At 34.7% G+C, this 23,024-nt stretch overlaps 1 protein-coding gene across 6 annotated transcripts; it reads left to right on the forward strand.

Moving 5' to 3' along the window:
* Window positions 1-259: 259 nt before the first annotated feature.
* NUDT12 (nudix hydrolase 12) lies at window positions 260-11,721 on the forward strand. 6 transcript variants are annotated; one of them, XM_057737895.1, is made up of 8 exons: window positions 278-394; window positions 624-658; window positions 2,821-3,032; window positions 3,594-4,183; window positions 7,300-7,467; window positions 8,542-8,655; window positions 10,878-11,077; window positions 11,581-11,721. In XM_057737895.1, exons 3-8 carry the CDS (start codon window positions 2,827-2,829, stop codon window positions 11,689-11,691), a joined length of 1,389 nt encoding a protein of 462 aa, XP_057593878.1. In that variant the 5' UTR covers window positions 278-394; window positions 624-658; window positions 2,821-2,826; the 3' UTR covers window positions 11,692-11,721. The 6 variants fall into 6 exon arrangements, with proteins under 6 accessions (XP_057593888.1, XP_057593852.1, XP_057593878.1 ...); XM_057737886.1 differs by lacking the exon at window positions 624-658 and adding an exon at window positions 1,006-1,083; XM_057737905.1 differs by lacking the exon at window positions 624-658 and having other exon boundaries at window positions 260-284.
* Window positions 11,722-23,024: the final 11,303 nt, after the last annotated feature.

Raw genomic sequence — 23,024 nt, forward strand, 5'->3', positions numbered from 1 at the left:
CTTAAAACTGTTTCCACAGACCTACAGTTTTTCACTGCTCTACACTTCTCGGTTTCACCGGGAAAAAAAATCAAACCAAACCAAACAGCCCTTCACTCACCGCTAGGAAGCCGGTCCTCGCAGCTGGGACCTCCTGCCCCGGCTGCCCAACGCCTCCACTCCCAAGCCCCGAGCCTTCTCGAATCTCGCAGTATGCGACCTCCACACTACAACTCCCATAAAGCCGGGCGCGGACACCGGCTCTCCGCCGGAAGTCCGAGAGGCCACATCCGGCGCCGCGAAGCGTGAGTCTGGGGTTTTCCCGATCCTTCGGTTACTGGATTTCCTCTGCTCTGCTCGGCTGTGGGTTAGGAGCAGCAGCGGCGAGTTAGTCGGCCCAGTGCCCCTTGTGGAGGTGGTAACCAGTTCTCTGTGGTCTTGGGTCTCCGCGCTGTCGGGCCCTCCCCTGCTGGGTGATGTGGCGCACCCTCGCGCTGGGGTGCGAGTGCAGGCGCGGGAGCCTTGGACTTGCGGCCAGGGCGCCCGGGAGGGGCTGGGGACGCAGTAGATCCAGTGCAGTCTTTGAGGTGGGGACAGAGAAGCGCTGCTTCAGGGGTGGTTTCACGTTTGTTTGTTTTTTAAAGGAATTTCACAGTACTGGCAAGGAAATAAACTCAAGGTATTTGACTGTTTGGAGACGTTGGAGAGACCGTGCATGGGTGGCGCTTGGTCGGTTAGAGGGGCCCTCTTGAATGCCCAAGAAATAATGGTCCGTGACTTCAGTGACAGTGTTATATTTGAGGTCTGCCTTGTCTCTTGAGCCATCTGACCTTGGACCAGTCAGGGTCCCGGGTTACAGATCCGTAAAAGTGGATATTGGTTTGGCTAAAATCTAAGACCCTTTAAAAGATTTGAAGAGCCAGGATTCTTTAAAATGATCTCTAGGATAGTCCATGTTCTTGGAAAGTAAGGGCAGCATTTAGCTAACTGAGTCACCTCATGCTGCCTTCAAATCCTTACCTTCAGAAGAACCTGACACTGAGAAAGGAAAAAGTAAATCACACAGTAGAGCTGGACTTTAGACTGTGTGCTCTTCTGGAATGAGTAAGTGTTCCATGTCTAGATGGCTTTTCTTCTGAGAAAGTTAAGGGAGAAAGTGTACATTTTCCACTTATTTTCTCCTGAGAATACTGTACGCATACGCATAAGCTTTGCACTGGGGGTAGTGAATGGTACTATATTTTTGCAGGCCAGTTTGGCAGTCAACCTGGAGTGAGTGGGCTGTGGAGAAAGTGAGGAAATGACCATGACTTAAAGATTGCCTAAAGTAAACCTAACTGAAGAACCTGTATGATATGATTTTAAGGAAAAGGCAACTTTAAAGGGAGACCATACATGAGTCAGTATACAGCAGTGCAAAATAAAGTCCGGAAAAGTTGTAGCTTTTGTTTTTCATAATATTTTTAAAACGTTTAGAAATCTTAATATGAAGAGAATGGTCAGGTAAATTCCAGAGTAAATCAAAAGACATAAAAAATTGTTTTCTAATCTAGAAGTCACTCCTAATTCAAGTTGTATACAGAATTTCAGTATTTTGTTTCCATTCCTGTGTTTTGACCTATTTATAGGTAGCAGAAAGATTTAAACAGGTAAGGTAAACAGAGACAAAATAAGAAAGTTAATCTCCAGCCCAGCTTTTTCTTTAAATATCGTCATGCTACTCCTGCTACACAATTGACCAACAAAATTGCGGTGTCAGAACCCTAGAGACAACTGCTTTCAAAAATTATGGATTATAACCTTTCTTTTTTAGCCTCAATAGCTTATGCTCAGAATGGTAGAAACCTAGTTGGAATCCCAAATATTTTAATAGAATTTCATAGAAAAAAAAAATCATACCTTAAAAAGAGTACTTTGAGACGTTTATAGACAACTGAAATATGAACCATTTCCACAAAAAAATAGCTCAGTTTGTGCCCTACCACATTCAGCCCACAATTAGGCAACATTTATTAAAAGGTATAGAACAATTATCTTTCTTACCAAAATAACAGTGACAAAGTAGACAAAGTTAATGGTTTTAAAAGCTCTGTGATTTAAGGATACACAAAGTGACCAATAGAACAGTGTCCAATAATATATCCAAAATATATGGTCATCTATTTATGACAAGGATAATACTGCAATATAATGGGACAAAGATAATAAATTCAAGAATGATGCTGAGTCAAATGGATTATCTATTGGGATAAAATGTGTCATGACCCCTACCTCACACCATGAGCAAAAATCAATCCCTGATGGATTAACAGAATTAATTATGCAAGGTAAAGCAGTAAATTTTTTTCATGTGAAACTTAGCTTTTTGAATAGGATCATAATGTCCCTGAGAGGACAGATCTGTGTCTAGTACCATAGAATCTAAGAGAATACTACTTGTCATCTGCTAAAAACATCTGCCTTTATTTCTGTGTGCTTTAACTCCCTTCATGCCCTGATCCGTATTGAAGCCCCTCTGGTTTGCCTCAAATACACTTTCCTCTTTGTAATATGTTACTTTATTCCCCCTCCAAATGATGTTACCCCCTTCAACTGTATTCCACCAAAGTGCTTTATACATTATTTTATACATCCCCCATGTTGAATTATATTTAAAATTCTTAATTGATAACAATTTTGAAATGTATGCTGTGATGACAGTTGACTACTAGTTACCTTTTTAAGAGTATATTGTTTTAGAAACCATAACTAATTCTAATTATATCAGCACCCTGATAATGTTCAGTCATTGATACAAAAAAGCAATTGCAAATGTTTTGTTTTGTTTTTTTCTATTTTAAGGAAGAAATGTCTTCTGTAAAAAGAAGTCCAGACCAAGAAATAATATCCCAATTTCACTGTTCAGCTGCAGAAGGAGATATTGCCAGGTTAACAGTAATACTCAGTCATTCTCCGTCTCTTCTCAATGAAACTTCTGAAAATGGCTGGACTGCTTTAATGTATGCTGCAAGGAATGGGCACCCAGATGTTGTCCAGTTTCTACTTGAGAAAGGGTAAACATTTTAGGCTGTACCACTTGAAGTTGTGTCTGGTTTAATTTCTGAATTATGTATTTTCTTTTAAATTTTTCTTGTAGCCACATTTATAACATTGGGCTTGTAAATAACTCATTGAACAGCCTTGTTATATAATGGCATAATTTCTAATTAAAAACTTTTAACATTTTTAATTGGGTAATTAACTCTTCATAATTAATAGCAAAGAAATTAATGAGTTAAACTAATTTTTTTCTCCCAAATAGAAAATGTAAATCTACCCAGTATGACTACTGAAAGCTCGTTGTAAAAATTTAATATCTCCTTATAACACATAAAACGTATGCTCTTTTATTTTGTAAATAATTTTCCAGGAATTTTAAATATCCAGTCTCTAACTTTTAATCATTTATTATTATTTCTTTTAACCTTTCCATTAGTATATTATGTGCTAAAAGAAAAAGAAATCTATGTAATTATTAAATAGAGGGGCTATCATGTACATCTGGAAATATTTTATTGTAATAAATACTGAGGAAAACGTTTCTTTCCTATTTTATTTTTTGCTTCCATCCATAGGTGCGACAGATCCATTGTCAATAAATCAAGGCAGACTGCACTGGATATTGCTAAATTTTGGGGTTATAAGCACATAGCTAACTTACTGGCTAATGCTAAAGGTGGCAAGAAGCCTTGGTTCCTAACCAGTGAAGTGGAAGAATGTGAAAATTATTTTAGCAAGACACTACTGGACCGGAAAAGTGAAAAAAGAAATAATTCTGACTGGCTATTAGCAAAAGAAAGCCATCCAGCCACAGTTTATATCCTTTTCTCAGATTTAAATCCCTTGGTAACTCTAGGTGGCAATAAAGAAAGTTTCCAACAGCCGGAAGTCAGGCTTTGTCAGCTGAACTACACAGATATAAAGGATTATTTGGCTCAGCCTGAGAAGATCACCTTGATTTTCCTTGGAGTAGAACTTGAAATGAAAAAAGAGTTATTTAATAATGCTGGAGAAGTCTCAAAAGAAGAGGAGGATGGGTTCATTGCCTGGTTTGCTTTAGGTATAGATCCTGTTGCTGCTGAAGAATTTAAGCAAAGACATGAAAATTGTTATTTTCTTCATCCTCCAATGCCAGCTCTTCTGCAACTGAAAGAAAAAGAAGCTGGTAAGAAGTGAACACTCTTTACTTGTATTGGTAATAATCTTATTTTTGTTACTGGATTGAAATTGCATATATCTGCAATTTCTAGTAAGTACAACAGTCTTTCCAGGAAACAATGAAATTAGGCTGTCTTCATTAGAAACTTAACCTTAAGTTCTCATCCTAGAGGACTACTCTCCTGGGTGGTTATAGCAGTTTTAATCAGCCAGGATTAGTTTCCCCAGAATTAACCCTAATGCTTATTGGTTTCATTTGTTTTTTCAGTGAATGATTATTGAGTGCCTGCTATACACTGAGCATGATGGCAAAGCCCTTGACTTTTTTGCTTTGTTTTCTGTTGCTTGTTGTGCCAGATTATGTACGATCCTATATATGATGGTAAGAAATGAGGGATTTTATTCTAAATTCCATTTATATGTTGTAACCTGGCCTATGTTTAAAATAACAAACAAACAAAAAAACAACCTCATTGGCCTCTTTGTAGATCGTGAACTGTAGATAATTAAGTGTGGAAATCAGGAGTCCTGTTAAGAGGGAATTGGAGATTACAGTAGCCCAGGTGAGAGACTGCAGTGGCTTGAATTAGTGGAGTAGAGAGAAAGGGGGAGCTTGAGATATTCTGGAGGTAGAACTGGCAGTGCTTGAGACTTAAAATTGAGAAAGGGACGCTAGTAACCTAGACTACAGCCTGAGTTGTTAAGATAATAGGAGAGATGGAGGAAAAGTGGTACATACAAGATATATTTTGGAGAGAAAATCAGCAGTTTTTGCCAATAGAGTGGGTATGGGGTATATAATGAAGGAAAATATCAAGAATGACTGCTAAGTTTGAGACTAGTAATTTGGTAGGTGGTAATACTCTTTCTTGATGAAATAATGTAGAATGATGGGTAGAGCAAGGGAAGCAGGACAGACTTGAAGTAAATAAGTCAAGATTTTAGCTTTTGGCATGTTAAGGTTCAGAGAAGGGAAACAGAATCTGGAACGAAGAGGAGGAACTGGAATATACCTGTATGGCAGTCATCAGCACAAAGGTAGTATTTAAATCCCAGGAATTTTTGAGATTAGAGAGTTGAGAGCAAGCAAGAAAGAGAACCTGAGAATCATACCTGAATCCCCCTAAATTTAGAGGTCAGATAGAAGTAGAGGAGCCATCAAAGATGATGTTGGCAGTGCACCCATAAGGTAAGAAGAAAACAGGAGAATGTGCTCATGGAAACCAAGAGAGCCAAGTATTTCTTGGAGTTAATAGTCAAACATATTGAATGCTGCTGAGAATTTGAGTAAGATGAAGACAGATTTTTTTTATAGAATCTTTGATTTGATAATATGAAGCTGTTGATGAATTTGATGAGAGGAGTGTCAGTGGAATAGAAGGAATACAAGGTATATTACGGTAGACTGAAGAGTTAATGGGAGGTGAGGAAGGGGTCACTTGTCAGTGTCCACCTTCCCTTAGGTGACCTGGTAGGCTCTTCCAAAGACTTCTTAACTTATCCCAAAATCTGGAGTGGTATGTTTAGTCTCCACATCTGTGGAAAAAACACTACACTTTTAAAAAGAAAATATCTTTTCTTCAAAGCTGTATATATAATTTTAAGATCAAAGGGATCTTAAAAAAAAAAAACCTAGTAAGGAAATTGAGGCTCTTACTCAGCTGCTATGTAACCTTACATAGATACTTAACCTCTGTCTGCCTCAGTTTCCTCCTCCCAAAAATGAGGATAATAATAGTACCTACATTATACTGTTGCCCTAAACGTTAAATAAGATAATGCATGTAAAGATCTTTGCCAGGTACTTGACACATAGTAAGTACTCAATTGTGATAATTTTGAAATAATGGAGATACCTTGAGGTAAATTACATATTACAAAGTAACAGAGAAGGCAAATATTTAATGTTGCCTATGGTTCACTGAATTTGTGTTAAATTTGTTTTTATTTATGGTTTATTTCATTTTTCCCAGCTTAAAACATTGCTATTGCTATTTTGATTATTTTGTTTATTTCAAAATCCTTAGACCATAATCTACTTTAGGAGAGAGAAGGTTTATTAGGCATTTGAAATGTAGCATTTCTACTCTTATTGCCCCAGTTTTAGTATTTTTGCTTAGGCCATGTCAGTTCTTTTTTGAAGTATCAGGGTAAAGGCTGTAGACAGTGTATATATTCTAAGATTTATTCTATCAGGTATTTTTGTCATAAACAAAGTTAATCACAAAAGTTGTAAACACAGTACTTTAAAAAATATTCTATGTAGCTTCTAGTTGTAAACAGAGTATGTTCCACAGTGGCACAGACCAGCATTGTCTTAGTCACCAAGGAAAGTAGAGATGGGTTCCTACAGTTTCCTAGTAATATTTGCTCTATGGTTCAAATCTAAGTTAATAACTGTCTTTGTAGTGTATTTTTATAAAAGTCACTGTTGTAGTGGGACTTTCCTGGTGGTCCAGTAGCTAAGACTCTGCGCTCCTAATGCAGGGTGCCTGGGTTCAATCCCTGGTCGGGGTACATGCTGCAACTAAGAGTTTGGATGCCCCAACTAGGAGTCCGCATGCCGCAACTAAGATGTCCACATGCTGCAACTAAGAAGCCCACATGTCACAACTATGAGCCTGCATGCCACAACTAAAAAAAAAAAAAATATTCCTGCATGCCACAACAAAGATCCCACATGCTGCAACACAACTAGGACCCAGCATAGCCTAAATAAATGAATAAATTTTTTTTTTAAAAGTCACTATTGTAAAGTCACCATTTGTAAAGTCACTATATGCTAGAGTCATGCAAATCCAAAATTTACAAATCACCTATAGTAAAAGCCTAAATTTATACAGTGTATATGGATGTTAGTACATCTATCTTATATGAGAGTTATATGAGAAAAAATATTTTATTAGTCCAAAGTAAAGGTAAATGTAATTTTCATGTCATCTGTAGAATTAAATCTTTTACTTTAAAAGAAGGTTATAGATCCTAAAAATATGAATACTAAAACCCTTGATCACACAGCTATTCAGAAAATACAGTGTACATCTTTAAATATGACTTAAGAACATTTTACTTATATATTAGTTTACAATTTGTCACAGAATTAAAACTTTTCTTCTCTCATAGGGGTTGTAGCTCAAGCAAGATCTGTTCTCGCCTGGCACAGTCGGTATAAATTCTGCCCAACCTGTGGAAGTGAAACTAAAATTGAAGAAGGTGGCTATAAAAGAGTCTGCTTAAAAGCAGACTGTCCTAGCCTCCACGGGGTGCACAATACATCATATCCAAGAGTCGGTAAGCCTTTTCTTTCACAGGGAAATCTCAGCCATCTGGAAATCGTAGGAAATAAGACATTCTGGAAAGACAAGATTTTGAGTTGCTGAGGGGCTTTTTTATTAAAAGCATGTTTAATTTAACCATTAAGACTATAAGTATTAAAGTATTACATACTTTGATGACGTTCACTAGCCATTTCTTAACCTTGGGTTAATCAGCATGAATTTGATGTGTTGAGATACATGATTTCAAAAGCCCACCATCTGGGTCCACTTACTGGAGAGAAAAAGAAAAGCCCTAATCATCCAGTACCTGCTTGTGGCATCATCAAAGCAGTACAGCCTGGAGCTAGCTTCTCATTGCTGCTGGTGTCTGCCTGTACCTTCTCTCCTGCTAATTGTTGTTTTGAGTTGGCTGTGGATTTGGAAATCTCATAACCCAGCCCTTTAAAACTGTGTGAAAATAGGACAAACTCAACAACACCTGAGGAGGTCTCCCAGGAGTAAAGTGTATGGCTTAGTGACAGGTGTTTGCTTCTCAGGAGCTTTTTACATTTGATTAATGGTTCTCAGTCATGATCTAGTGATTCACTGCATTAGTGTCCTCTGAAGAGATGAACTATTATTTAAATTAATTTTTTAATGGCTTAAACTTAATCATAGAGCTACAATAGCTCTTAAAAACATTTTGTTAAGGATTGGGGTGGAAGGAAGAGGGAAACTCACCACATTTACTATTGTAAAATTTGAATTTTTTCCATGCCATGTATTACCTACTCAAACTTCTTTCTAATTAAAAAACAAGAATATGCCTAGCGTACCATAATTACACAATGAATGTTGCTATTAAGATGAGAAAGAAGACAAAAATCGTCTTTCTTTAGCTTGCTAACAATTTTCTATGCAATTTCCCTGAAATACTCTGTCTTCAGGCAGAAAGAAACAATCTCCTATAACTAGACAAAAGTCTTGTTCTTACAGGAGATACATGTTTTTGTTATTCTACTAGACAGTGGCTTCACACAATGAGTCTAAATTATTTTTTTCCTGTCACTCATACATCGGAGTTTGTTTGTTTGGTTTTTTTAAACAGATCCAGTAGTAATCATGCAGGTTATTCATCCAGATGGGACCAAGTGTCTTTTAGGCAGGCAGAAAAGATTTCCTCCAGGCATGTTTACCTGCCTTGCTGGATTTATTGAACCGGGTAAGCCTTTTCTTAATAACTTTTATAGTAATTTTCATTTAACATAATTTCTAAATAAAAATTTTGGACAGCATTTGAGGAATAATCTCTGATAAATTATCATATAAAATTGGGATATTTTTAAATATTTTGTGTATTTTAAATGATATAATTTTTGTTTTTACTAGTGGAATAATTTTGTCTTTTAAAAATTCAGTATTTGCTCTTTCACATATCTTTCATGTATTACTCTTACCCAAGATATCTGCATGATTTACACCTCACTTCTTCCTTACTAGACTCAATTGTCACCTTTTCAGAGAGGCCTTCCCTGGTAGCCCCAAATACATTAGTTAGCCCCATACCATGCATTTACAACCCCTGTCATCCAGTCTGATTTTTCCCCTACAGCACTCATCAGCACCGAACATGATATATATTATGTATTTATTTATCTACCTATTTATTTATTATTTGCTAGTACCAGAAAGTAAGTTCCATAAAGGCAAGGACTTTATTTATTGCTGTATCCCAAAACCTTAGAGCATATGCCTCATGTTATAGGAGTTCAGTAAATATTTGTGGAATAAATGAATGAATATATCTAATTAATACATGTTTAATCTTAACTTCCAACATTAATCTATCTACATTGATAGATAATAATAGTACTAAACACATGTAGTGCCACACTTTTCTGAAGGCTTTCTGTATATTAAATCATGTGATCCTAATACAACCTTATCAAGTAGGTACTATTTCAGCAGTTTTACACATGGGCACTAAGGCACAGGGGCTAAATAACTTGCCCAAGATCAAACAGCTAGTAAGTGATAAGGCTGGGATTCAAACCTGGGCAGTTTGGCTCTGAGTCCATGCTCTTAAATACTATGCTGCCTGTAGTAGCTCTAGGTCATTTTTTTTTTAACTGCTGTGTAGTCTTCCATTTATGAATGTTCTGCAATTCATTTATCCATTCTGCTATTGGACAGTTAGTTTATTTCAAAGCTTTTACTATTACAAACAACATTACAGTGAATATTCTTGAACTACTCCTTGTGCACATTTGCGAGGAGTGGTACAAGCCTCTGTAAGGTGTATATCTGATAGTAGAATTGCTAGCTCATAGAATATGAGCATCTTAATCTTTTCCACATTTTGCCAAGTTGTTTTCTGAAGTGTTCCTGCCAATTTACACTCCCTCTAGAAGCACAGGAAATGTCTGTTATTCCTCATCTTCACCAAGTTAGGAATATCAGAATTTTTATTCACTATTCTGATGGATATGAAATGGTATGTCATTGTAGTTTTAATTTTTATTTCCCTGCTGATGGAGCATCTTTTTCAAATATGTATTAGACATCCAATTTCTTTTTCCCTGAATTTTACATTTTTATATTCTTTGCCTATTTTTGTTTTGGTTGTTTATCCTTTTTTCTTATTGAGTTTAGGGGTTTTAAAATATGTATTGTATACTAATTTTTATTTAGTTTTGGTCTTGCCAATATCTTATGCTAGTCTATGAGTTATCTTTTCACTATATTTTTTATGAACATAAATTAATTTTAATATAGGAAATTCACCAATCTATTTAAAATAGAAAGCTGTATTTAAATAGCAAAATATTTCTAAACTTTCAGATAACTTAACTTAGAAACTATTCCCTTTATTCCAATTCTCAATTTCAACAAATCAGAAATATAAATTACATTTATAGGCATCACTTTATTTTATCATAGCTGTCAACAATTATCTAGAGAAAAATAATCATTTAGAAAGAGCAAATAATGAGTTTTATTTTATGCTGTTTTTAAACTCAGTGTTATATAGTTTTTAACTCTTTGGAAAAGAGTTATCTGCAATAATTGACAACATAAGAAAAAATGTTTCAAGATTTTAGTGAGGAAAAGGTTAGATACATAAACAAGATAATATATGAAGTGTTTGCATAGTGTTTAGCCAGTATTAAGTAGGTGCTGGATAGTTGTAGATATTACAATTTTTAAAATGTAAAAAATGTAGACCTTTAAGAAATGAAGTTTCTTGGCATTTTGATTCTGTAAATAGTCATATACTTTAAGAAATAATGTTTCTTGAATTCCAATCTAGTTTTAGGCTTCTGCTTTCTGATTCTTTGAATTGGGTTTCTGTCCAAAGTGATTTCCAAATGTTTGAACCATTTGGAGCACAAAATGTCCAGGGTATGTTCGTCAGCTACTTGTTCTTTTGCCCCATTTGATTAGGGGAGACAATAGAAGATGCTGTACGGAGAGAAGTAGAAGAGGAAAGTGGAGTCAAAGTTGGCCATGTTCAGTATGTCTCTTGTCAGCCATGGCCAATGCCCTCCTCCTTAATGATTGGTTGCTTAGCTGTGGCAGTGTCTACAGAAATTAAAGTTGACAAGAATGAAATAGAGGATGCCCGCTGGTTCACTAGAGAACAGGTAAAGTTCAATTTAATTTCCTTCTTCTATTGATTGTTCTCTGACTGTATTGGTTTGGGCATGTAGCAAGAATACATGTTTTCAACAAGTTGAATGAATGGCTATGGCCCCCTCATCATTCATGGATTACAATGTAATTGATGTGTCCTCTGTTAATTCATTCTGTGAGATTCTTCTAGTAATGATGATTCTGTGTCATTTTCTCATTTCCATGCCGTTCATTGATATTAATGATACCTTTCAATGGCCTTAAAATGGGTGAACATTATTTCAGAGATGAGAAGCAGGAATATTATTATTAGACATATTTTAGATTATAGCTTTAAAACAGGTAGCAAATAAAAATACTAAATTTTGCATGTTGAATATGGACGTTATTACTTTCTCCTGTTGTTATTCACTGTAAAAGTCATTACATTTTAGTTGAATTGTATAAGCACAGAAATAGTATTTAAGTATGGCAGTTTTGAAATCCTAATACATTTTATTGTGGTATATTTTAGGTTGTGGATGTTGTGAACAAAGGGAAGCAGCAGGCATTCTTTGTGCCACCAAGCCGAGCTATTGCGCATCAATTAATCAAACACTGGATTGGAATGAACCCCAATCTCTAAGTCAAATAACTAAATTTTGACTATGTCTAATTGATTTCTAATCTGACTTATTCCTCAAGTGAGATTAGAAATATTTAATGCTCTTTAGAATGTAACAACACAAATATCATATTGGGTTTTTGAGATATTTTTGAAATGTACCTTCCATCTTAACCATAAAATTCATATTTTTATAAATTACAACATTGCCTACTGATTCTGAGTCAGTATTCTCTGAACTTTTGGGGGTGGTTGTGCTCCACAGTTTTATTTCACAAAACCATATTTCTAATAAGAGAAATCATGTTGTAAAGAAGTATGTTATAAAAATGTAAATAAACCTAAATTTTAGCATCTCTTGTAAGCATTAGACCATTCACTTAAGCTCTTTTTTGAGAAATGAGACAAAATATTTTTAATGAATTTTGAGCTTGATTTTTAATACTCTCGTTATGGTGAAGTTCCTTTTGTTTGTGGGTAGCTGATGTTTGGTCATATTCCCATTGTAATCCACTTTTTCTCCTGGTTCCATTGTTCTAGCAGTGGCACTTGTTAACAGTGTTGCTGCTAGTCTGTTTTGATCATTGTTAAGAATTTTCTATTTTAACAACTCCATTTAGTGATCAGTATACCACGCCCTCAGGGAAGGAGAACTTAAGTGCAAGAATATCATTGTGTCTGGGACCTTCTTAAACTTAACTAACATATCTGTTTGTTAGCTATACTCAAAGTTGTTCTTAAGACAAATCAGGAGTCTCTGCTTTTCACTGAAATTAAACATATTTGAAAGGAATTCTTTTCAAGGTCAGATATTAAGTAAAATCCCAGATTTACATATTTAATAAAAAACACTGGCTTATGTCATTTTGTGATGAGAGAATGTATCTTCATTAGGAGAAAATTAAATAATCATTACTAATATTTATTAAACTCAAATATAACATCTTGGTTTGGGCCTTACTTCAACACATTCTAAGAAACGTTTATATAGTAAGTATATCTTAGAACTGAATCAGTAAGATTTTAGAGAAAGTAAACTGTAGTAGTTCACCATTTTGCAACATAAAACTGTCATATTTTATAAGGCTGTTTTGAAATTGTTTTAAAAGTTACTTTATGAATGTATAAATTTATATAATTTGGCTCTTTTCTATTCTGTGTTGAAACTGGAAGAGAACTTAAAGACAATATATGTAGTTCACTGCCCTTTTTTTATAGATAAGGAAAAGGAAATCCTGAAAGGTGAATTTAATTAATTTATCCATTAAAGGTGAATTGATTAATTAATTGGTGAAAGTTACACAATTACAACTACTTACAATTGTTAATACAATTAATTATAATTACAGTTAGCTTAATTACAACAGTCAGTACTGTTTAACCCAGTGCAGGATTCTCCCTCTAATAGGAAGTAAAAATTATTACTAAAAGTACATGTGGAATAAATTAAAATAGGGGATAAGAAGAATAAATTTAATTTACCAAATACAGTTAATTAAAATTTTAGGTACTAAAATTAATTTACATAAGATAACTTTCTTAAACAAAACTTTATTTTACTAATGAACAAAGATTTTCTTAGTAATTGATGAGGACACTGATATCAGGGCTTTAGACAAAATTAAGACATAAGACATTTAGATACATAATAAAATTTGAACTGCATGAATACACAGAAAATGATGTGCCTTGATTATTACAAAGTATAATGACTCAAGGTTCAGTTTTACCCCAAATGTACTTTTAATACTTATAGATTCTAAGATTACATCATAAAATTCCAGGTTTTCATAGTGTTAGGACAGCCAAGTAAAACATAAAGTATCAACAGAATGTGGTTATAAATTTAATTTTGGATATTTAATCCTGTACTCAAGGGAAAATCAATATCTAAGTAAATTATTGTTTTAATAATTATTCTTAAATTGCTAACCTCTGAGAGGTGGATAGCTACATGTAAATAGAAGGAATAGCCAAGAAATGTTAGAGGTTCAAGTGCCATGATTGTATTCTAATGAAAATGAAGGTAACAATACATTAAAGTATTTGTTTATTTTCTGTTTTGCGTGTTGTGTGGTTTTTTAATATATTTTGATAAATGTTTCCCAAAAAATGGAAAAAGCCAAATTTGTCATCTTCCTCTGTTTAGAATTAATGAAGTGTAAATAAAAAATACAAATCTTTTTAAAAGTTGCTGTATTTGGAAGGCTTAAATTTTTTATTTAAATCTTTTTAATCTTTCTGATCTTATAGTTTGGGGTCACATATATTTGTATATATACATACACACAGACATATGTTTTATATATATATACACACAGACTTAACATATACACAAACATATAATATAGTTCAATAATTTTTTATCTTCAGATTGAAAGTTATATATATCTAGGCTAATGTCTATTTTTATTACTTGTCTAATATTACCAGTCTTTGCATTTTCAATTTTTCATTTATTTGGAAAAATGATTAAGTAACTTTTTCAAAGATAAGGTTAGGGACATAGATGAAGACAGAAAAGAATGAAGCAGCAGAGGGTGAGACCATAAGATGGAAGGAGAAAGTATAAGTTTGTTAATAAGCCAGGTAAACTTGATTGACTCATGAACAACATTAGACAGCTCGTCCTAGAACTGTGTTGCTAACGTGTATATAGCAAAATACTAGGTGAGACTATTCCATAAAACAAATCTATTAATTATTTACAGTAAAATTTCCACAGTGCAAATTTATTTAGGGATGAGAACCAGTTACTAGGTACTGAGAGTGTGTGTGTGTATGCGTGTGCACATGTGAGCTCATGAATGGATGGGTAATGAGTAAAATTTATGTGCTGCCCTTAAAAGGGCCAGTTTTCTCTTAGCAGAAAAATGTCTATGACAGAGTAATCCACAGTACAAAATTAGGAGTGTCTGTCTACAAATGTAAAAAGTCTGGGTTTTGAGGCAAACCAGAAGCATTTGCAAAGGGGTTGGAAAGGGAGGGCAGAAGAGTTTGACTTCAGTGCAGATGAGAGGGGGTGCTCGATAAAGGGGCCAAATGCTTGGGAGCTTTGACACCACAGGGATGGAGGAGAGACACAGAGACATGGTGTATTTTGAGGAGACAGGCATAATACTGTTGCCAAGAGCCTGTATCTTCAAAAAGAATCTCATCAGGGCCTGCTTGTGAAAATAACTTAGTACTGAAAATGATTTTTTTTCCTACACCACACCTTGTCCTTTTTCTTCCCAGGACACTCAGAATTCAAAACAGCTTCTGAAAGGGGGTGTGCAGTTTATTATTATATACAATAGATTTTTCAAATAATTCCATTTATTTTTTCCAAAGTAGAAATGGTCAAAAGGAAAGTTATTTGAGTAATAACATGACATGAAAAAAAATGGGTAATCAGCAGCCTGAATTCTTTTATATGGGAAAATCTTTTCAACTATAAACACTTTGTAATGTTGATTGGGCTAACAGGCAAATACTTTTTTTTTCTATTTATTTTTATTTTATTTATTTTGGGGGTGTGTGTGTTGGGTCTTCATTGCGGTGCGCAGGCTTCTCATTGCGGTGGCTTCTCGTTGCAGAGCATGGGCTCTAGGCACGTGGGCTTCAGTAGTTGCAGCACGTGGGTTCACTAGTAGTGATTCGTGAGCTTTAGAGCACAGGCTCAGCAGTTGTGGCACATGGGCTTAGTTGCTTCGCAACATGTGGGATCTTCCAGGACCAGGGGTCAAACCTGTGTCCCCTGCGTTGGCAGGCAGATTCTTAACCACTGCGCCACCAGGGAAGTCCCACAAATAACTGTTTTCACTAAAGACATCCACATGTAATTGTACTCATTAGTGCAAGTAGCACTTTTAACTTAACTGTTATTCCTTAAAAAATACATTTATTGTTAAGCAGACAGCACCATACATTGGACAACAGATATTTCTCCTTTTCACAATTCCCATTATAATGATGTTCTACAGAAGAGTCGGGTGGCTTTGGAATTTTAAAACAGATCTTGAGTTTTTCCTAATGGGTAGATTTTTCTTCCTAACTAGAAGTCTGATAAGAGACAAACTCCAGCATAAAGAATGAAAAAACGTCCTGGCTTTCCATTCCTGGCCTCGTGGGAACTATACCAGACCAACTCCTTGTCTCACTCCTGATAGTTTAAGAATATTCTTCTTAACTACTTAACTTGTGCAGTAGTTTCATTTTCAGTAATGTGAAAGTTCCACCCAGCAGTAGAAATTGAAAATGGTACTCATATCTTTTTTAGAACAGAGTAAGTGGACGAGTGATCTAGTCTGAAGTTTATTTTTGTTTACTTTTTATCCTGCCCATTTTACTCTAGCCTGAAATTGTACTCTATTTGGAGCAGTGTGATGTTTTGAACACCTCAGTAGAGTACCTTATAAATATTTATTACTGCTTTCAGACAGCAGTGAGCTGAAATCATCTCCATCAGTGGGGGTAAAAATGATTTAAAATGCCATTTATCCAACAGTTTTGCTGCTAAGAGTTACTTTGCTTTTTTGCTGAGTTTACTTGTGTTTATGAAACGTTTGACTATTCTAGTGCCAAATAGTTTGGAGGATTTGTAACTCCAAAGAAAAGATGCCCCAACAATGTGTGCAAATTCAAATCTCAGGGGCCGTGTTGGTCCTGACCATCATCTCTGCATTGTCATAGTGAGGGCTTCAGTGGGAATCTAGCCCTGAGTAGGAAGCCACTTGTAACTCCATGTGTTCTGGGATGACAGGAGAAAATACAGACGTATCTGTGTGAACCTCAAGTTTTCATGGTTGTAGAGGCATCTAATAATTATTATTTTTGAAAAATACTCTTATATAAATTACTAGGTTTGTCATACGGACCTTTTTCTTTATTTCCCAGCCATTTTATACATCCTCATGAGTAATAAGCATATTTTCCATTCTGATTATATATTTATCACATAAATGCTTTGTTTGGTGTTATACCATGAAAAGGGCACATAATTCTCCTTGTTCAGTATATCTAACCTCAATACTAATAAATTATGAATTCAATTTAAATTTAGTTTTCTGGACTTTGTAAAAGTTATTTTTTGCCTGTTTTTTCCAATGTATTTCTAATTACTTCTAGATCCCTATTTACAACAAGCTCCTAAGAAAACAGCTCTAGTTAGCTTATTCTTATAATACTAACAATGTTTACACAGGACTTTATATATAGAATATTAGCAATTATTATTTCATTTTATCCTTAACCCTATGAAATGCGTATTAATATCATTATCCCCATTTTACAGTTGGCTAAGAGGGATTAAATTTCTCAAAGTCACATTGTTAATAATTAAAGAGCCTAAGTTTAAATCCAAGTATTTTGCTCCAGATCTTTCATTTTTCCACTTACCAGAGCTATCTTACAAAATTTTCTTAATAGTGCTGCCATGACAAAAGGACATGCAGTCTTAATTTCCTCTTCTAGTCCTTTAAAATTTGGTCAGATTCAGGCTGGGCCTTCTACTCTTGTTACTCTGCACATTTCTGCAGGATCCTTACTACTTACTTGGTTCCCAAATTCTATCTCCAACAGTCTATCAGTCACCTATTTGGATATCTCAGAGCTTCCCAAATACTACATGTATAAAATTATCTTCTCTCCCAAGCATGCCCCTGCTTCTGTATCCCTATTTTAAAAATCTTGCAATTACTCAACATGGAACTTTGGGCATTATTATCCTTAATTTGTCCACTTTATCCCTACCCTACTCTGCCGCACAGCCAAACAATCTCCAAACCGTATCCCTTTTTCTTCTCTCCCTACTTCAGATTTTATTCCTAATTCATGCTTCACACCACAGCCAAAGGAAATCTTGATAAGGGGATCTTTTCTATCCTTTCCCCTATTTAAAATTCTTGAAAAAGATTCCCCTTTGGCCAAGGGATAAAGTCCTATTTTCTTGCTATTCAAGAAAATAGGACTTCCCTTTCTTCCAGCCCATTATGTACCATAATTGATGTTCTTGCAAAAAGCCACAAGACAAAGCTTCTAAATTTTTATTAGACATTAATAACATTCATTAAGGATCACCTGAATAATTATGATCAGTATCACATGCTACTAGTTTAAATAGAAATGTTTCATTCATTTAAAGATTCTAAACTATGTTTTCATTGATAAATTCATAGGATTTCAAAAATTCTAAATCAGGGCCTGTATTATTTATTCCAGTTTTACAAATGAGTACAGTTTTGCAAAAGAGTCTAGGAGAAGTCAGATGACTTCCCCAAGGTCAACATAGGATATGAAAATGGGACTCACATTTAAATCTTCTTAATCAAAGTCTACAATCTCTACCATACCATACACCATACTGCTTCTGCCCCTGAGTCTACCCACAAAGATAAATGGATTACTTTATAATTAACCCCATCCATGTAAAGAGCCCAACTAGAACATTTAAGTTTTCATTTTTGTTTGGGTTTCTTCCACTTTGTCTGCACCATGTGAACATCATAGCCGTGTTTCATATATGCCCCAATCCAAGCGCCTAAGCCACAAAAGCACACAGTGCAGCATTGTTCACTAAAGTATATCTGAAAATAAACAGACTGTTTGGAATGGTTAAGACAGATAATAATAGAATGATTAAAGGATGGTAAATCAGTCCTGACACTGCATAAGATTAAGTATGCTAATCAGATTTTGGATTTAGACAACCCAATAAATCCCAGGTAGAACAAGACAAGGTACTCAAACCTTTACTTCATTTTCTTGCCTTTCAAAATACATATTTGCATTTTATCCATGTCTCCTTTAGAGCTGAGGAACTTATGAAGGCTTTACCCAGGTGAGCTGATTATATGTTCCTTTTACTTTTAGTTGTTTTTTTTTTTTTTTGCCATTTTGAATGAAGTATTCCCTATGTTAATCCTTGCTATCCTAAATTAGTTGCTTAGCAAAGGATAAAAGCAAAGGGAAAATTATTTGAATGTCATATATGAAGATAATTTAACATTTTTCTCCCCATCATAAAAAAATCCAACAGCTGTTTGTAACTAACTTTGTTACCAAAAAGGATGAATAACACCCCCCCAAAAAAAATTCTAAATAGTCAATATGTTTAGGCTTCTTTGATTTATGCTAAGAAAGACATCACATGCACATCTGAATAGTCACCATCCATATCCTAATTTGGTTATTTGAGATAAATTGTACATTTGGAAAGCAAGGAAAATGTAATTGAGAAGCTAGGCTGGTAAACATATTTGAAATTCATTCTGAATTCAGTGAAGGTCAGTTTCATTTCAAAGCAGCACTCCTTGTTTTGAATTCCTATATTCTGCTTTGTTTCATCTAATAGCCAAAATGATTTTCTCCTTTCATTTGGTTAGAAGAATTTTTTTTGATTAATTTTATACTTAAATTTTCTGTTGTATAAATGTTTATATTTAATTGTTTTAAAATATATTAATTACCCAAAACATTGTGATATGATCTCAAGAAAGAAGACATTAAGGATTAAAATTTGTTCTATAACAACAACTGCATCTACTCTTAGATTTAGACCAATTTCATAGGCAAAATATTCTGACTGATATCTTTGGCGTAAATAATCCCAAATGAAGCTTTGCAAAATGATGTCTTTACAATTTCACTGTCAGTTGATCTTTAAATAATATGTTCCAAGATTTTCATGGCAATGCATATTTGCAATCAAAGATTCCTCTACGGATCAAGAAGTCAGCCAGTCCTTCCCACCTTCCTTACTCTCACTCAGAATTTAAGTATTAGATAGTTTTTCATCTCTTTTTCTTCTCCCAGAATTTAAACATTAGTTCTTTTATTCTAATGTCAGATTACCATAATGTTGACTAAGTATCCTAAAATTATTTATTTGGAAAGTAAGTTGAAAAATAAATCTCTACTTTTTTTTAAAAGATACTGGATTCCCTCAGTTGTTAGCAATTCATTTTTTTCTTAAATGTTATGTGAAGTCATTTAACTTTTCGAAGAAATCTGTAGTAACCATATGATAAAATTACAGTCAGGATGTTCATAAAATAGTCTTGGTGTCTTCTCTTCAGGGGGAAAATCATCCAATAACTAAGATTTCAAATAAGTCTTTAAAATAACACACCAGGAATTTGAACTGTGATGGGTCAAATTCTCAGCTGTCTCATCACCTATGATGCCTCTTTCATAGACTGTTCCAGATTATTTTTGCAAAAAAGCAGAATAAAAATTCTGAATGTGATCTGACTTGTGAAGATAAAAACTCACTACACAAAATGCACTATGTTACTCTTATCTCATGAGACTGCCCAGACCTCAGTGAATTTGAGAGATGGGATGGAATGTTAGCGCTGATTATCTGCCCAATATAAACCCAATCATAAAGTGATTAAATTAACTTGGCAGATTAATTCTAAACATAATTTCTCATTCCTTCATCATTGGCCAGACTGCAATTTACACACTTTTTAATGACAGTAGACAAAACTACAGCTTAGTCAGTAGATCCAACTATGTAAAAGGAAGGTCAGTAAAAAAATATCAAGCATAGAACATTTTAAAATAAATGCCTTTTTACTGCTTTCAAAAACATGCATTAGTTTGGATTAAGCTACAGAAGTGTATTTACTGAATATGTAAAGTGAACATAGAAAATGTTTTAAAAGTCGATTCTAAAATTATTGGATGAGGTATATCCTTTAAATACTTTGAATAAAGCCTCTTTGGAGTCCTTATATCTTATTGAGAATAATATTCTTATCAAGTTATTTTTTCAGAGGTAACACAAGTAATTTCAAGGTAATTCAGGTTATCTTGAATTATAAATTCTAAACCAGCAATGAGGTTTAACATTGCCCAAAGTACCCTAAATATTGTTAAAAATAAAAAGCTGTCTCTTAATAAGTAGCTGATGGTGATTACATTTCCAATGAAACATTTGAAAGAACAGTGTTCATTACTTTCTTCTGAGTGACTTGAAGAAGTAGAATTAACCTGCAGCCATTTTTTAATTTAAATATTTACTTGAAAGTATTCTTACTCTTCGGAATTTAACAATGTGGTTATATATGGGTTTTCCTTGGTTCTAGGGTGGAAAGGAATGAAGATGTTACACATTTTCTACATTGAGCAATCAAAAACTCCAGTTCACAGACTTGATGAGATTTGCCCCTGAGGAGTAAGACACAACCTCACTGAAAGAATCACAGGGATTTCATGTTTCTGAGGTTTCTGTATGGAGATCTAGACACAGTATATTCAAACACTACTTCAAACAGAATTTTAAGGCTGAATGCTTCAAAATTAAGAAGGTGTCACTTAAACCCACCAAGAGCTGGTAATTCAGCAATTATTAAGTTTTCAGAGAAGCATAGCTCTTCTGGAACATAGTTATTGAAATAGTGTGGCTCCACTTAAATAAGTGAAAAAGGAGACAGCATTCCTCTTTAGAAAACTCAAAGGCATTCTTCACTAAATTAATAGGTATGGGAAAGTCTTCAGCAGAAAAAATGTAGTCCCTGAGATTTATTTAATTAGCCTTTGGTGCCTGTTCTTTTGCTGACTTTTATGAAGTATCTAATGACATATTTAAGTGCACATATGTGCTTTATTTTTCCTTTTTCTTCATCTTAATGGAAACACACCTGTTTAGTAAACTTTTTATTATTTGAGATACATAAGTATTGAAATGAAATTGTCACCTCTTGTCTAGTTGCAGACAGTATAATTAGCTAAAGAGGAATAATGTGAAGTGTCACAAAGGACTGAGTACATGGAAATGGATTTCTTAAGATAGATTCTGAAAGTCCTTGTGCTGGTCAAGGTCAGAGTAAGGGAAAACCGTAATTATAGATTTCTCAGATCTAGCAACTGAAAAAAAATTAAAGTAGGTAGGGTTCTAATTGAAGCTGAATAGGATGATTCCTTTTTATGAAGTGGTATTTAACTCATGCATCATTTTGCATGTGGGATTAGCTAGACTTGCATTCTAATAGTCATTCCAAAGCCAAAGAGGAAATGAAGCAAAGCAAAATATGCTTCCAGGAATTGCTAGTCTAATATTGTCATAATAAAGCACACAGAGTATGACTACACCTTCTAAAATGAGAGACACATACCATTGTTGATATGCAAAATGGCTTTGGGTGGTGCAAGATGAAAATATTGTCTTTTTATTAGTTATTTGTTTTTGTTTGATTATGTATTAGCTACAACCCAGAATTTCATATATATTGTTGTCTAACATGAAGCTAAAGTTAAAAATTTAGTAAATCAAAAATTATTAAGCAAATTAACAGCACAGATATTTCACGGCAGTAGTAAAAATCATAAAGGTAGTACACAAACCACTGAAGTTGGGAAACAGTAAAGTACTCATTCATTCATTCAACAAGATTTATTAACTATCGTTTTTCCACATATATGAAATAGGAACACATTAAGATATAAGATAAGATCACTGCTCTTGTGGATCCTACATTTTGGCCCACATCTCTAGTGATTCCTCAGGAGACGGGGGTAATCTAAGGCTGTCTACTCTGGGGTGTTTTATCCACATTTGCTGGGCCCAAAAGTAAATTTCCTCTGAAGCTCTGCTGGCTCAAGTCAGGTTAAATACGGGGCAGCCAGGGGTCTGGTTCAGTCCTCGGAAGGTATTCTCACTAGCGGTAAAGAACCATGCCCTACAAATACTGAGTTATGAGGAAGATGAACTGCTGGGTGCACCATCATAAATAGGAAGATCAAGGTCTAGGCGCCTCATTCACGCTGCCAAGTACCCTCTTTCTGAACACTTCTGCTTCACCATAATCCCCCGTGTACTTGCCACTTCAGCTCTTACAGGCAAAGTCAAACCCAAAATACAGAAACCTTTGACTCTGAGAAACCAAATGAGAACAGAGGGGAGACAAGCAATTGAAAATACAACATGACACCTTCTCACTCTGGTAGCCCTGGCCTGCTAAGCTCACTTGCTAGATTTTTATCACAGGTCATGGTTAACACAAGATGAAAGAAGGATATTGGAGAGTTAACACCTAGGATTGATCTAGGATACAATTTGGGTAGAGACTCTTTACACTGGGCTGAGGAAAGTTAAAAAGTGCTCTCTCAAGGAGTTGTCTTCCTAGAGGCTTGCTGACACAGAAAGAAAGAAAAAGAATCTGTGCTTAAACCAAAACAAACAGAGAAAAAATTAAAAATTAAGCCTCAAGGTGTACCAATTGGGAGAGGAGGAAAATGAGGTGGGATGAAATGAAAGTGAATTCATTGCAAGTTTCCTCAGGACTACCCCAGTCTAAAATCTTAAAGTTGTTAAAGATTTTCTGAATTAGGTTCCATTCTACCTATCCAATTATATCTGCTTCAGT

This window comes from Hippopotamus amphibius, chromosome 1, assembly GCF_030028045.1.
Source record: "Hippopotamus amphibius kiboko isolate mHipAmp2 chromosome 1, mHipAmp2.hap2, whole genome shotgun sequence".
In the NCBI taxonomy this organism is placed as follows: Eukaryota; Metazoa; Chordata; class Mammalia; order Artiodactyla; family Hippopotamidae; genus Hippopotamus; species Hippopotamus amphibius.

What these genes read in the sequence shown, in the direction of transcription:
- NUDT12 (XM_057737905.1), top strand. Translation starts at nt 2,827, where the DNA reads ATGTCTTCTGTAAAAAGAAGTCCAGACCAAGAAATAATATCCCAATTT. An exon ending in TACATCATATCCAAGAGTCG is followed by an intron (nt 7,468 to 8,541) that starts GTAAGCCTTTTC and finishes TTTTTTAAACAG; the next exon opens with ATCCAGTAGTAATCATGCAG. An exon ending in TGCTGGATTTATTGAACCGG is followed by an intron (nt 8,656 to 10,877) that starts GTAAGCCTTTTC and finishes CCATTTGATTAG; the next exon opens with GGGAGACAATAGAAGATGCT.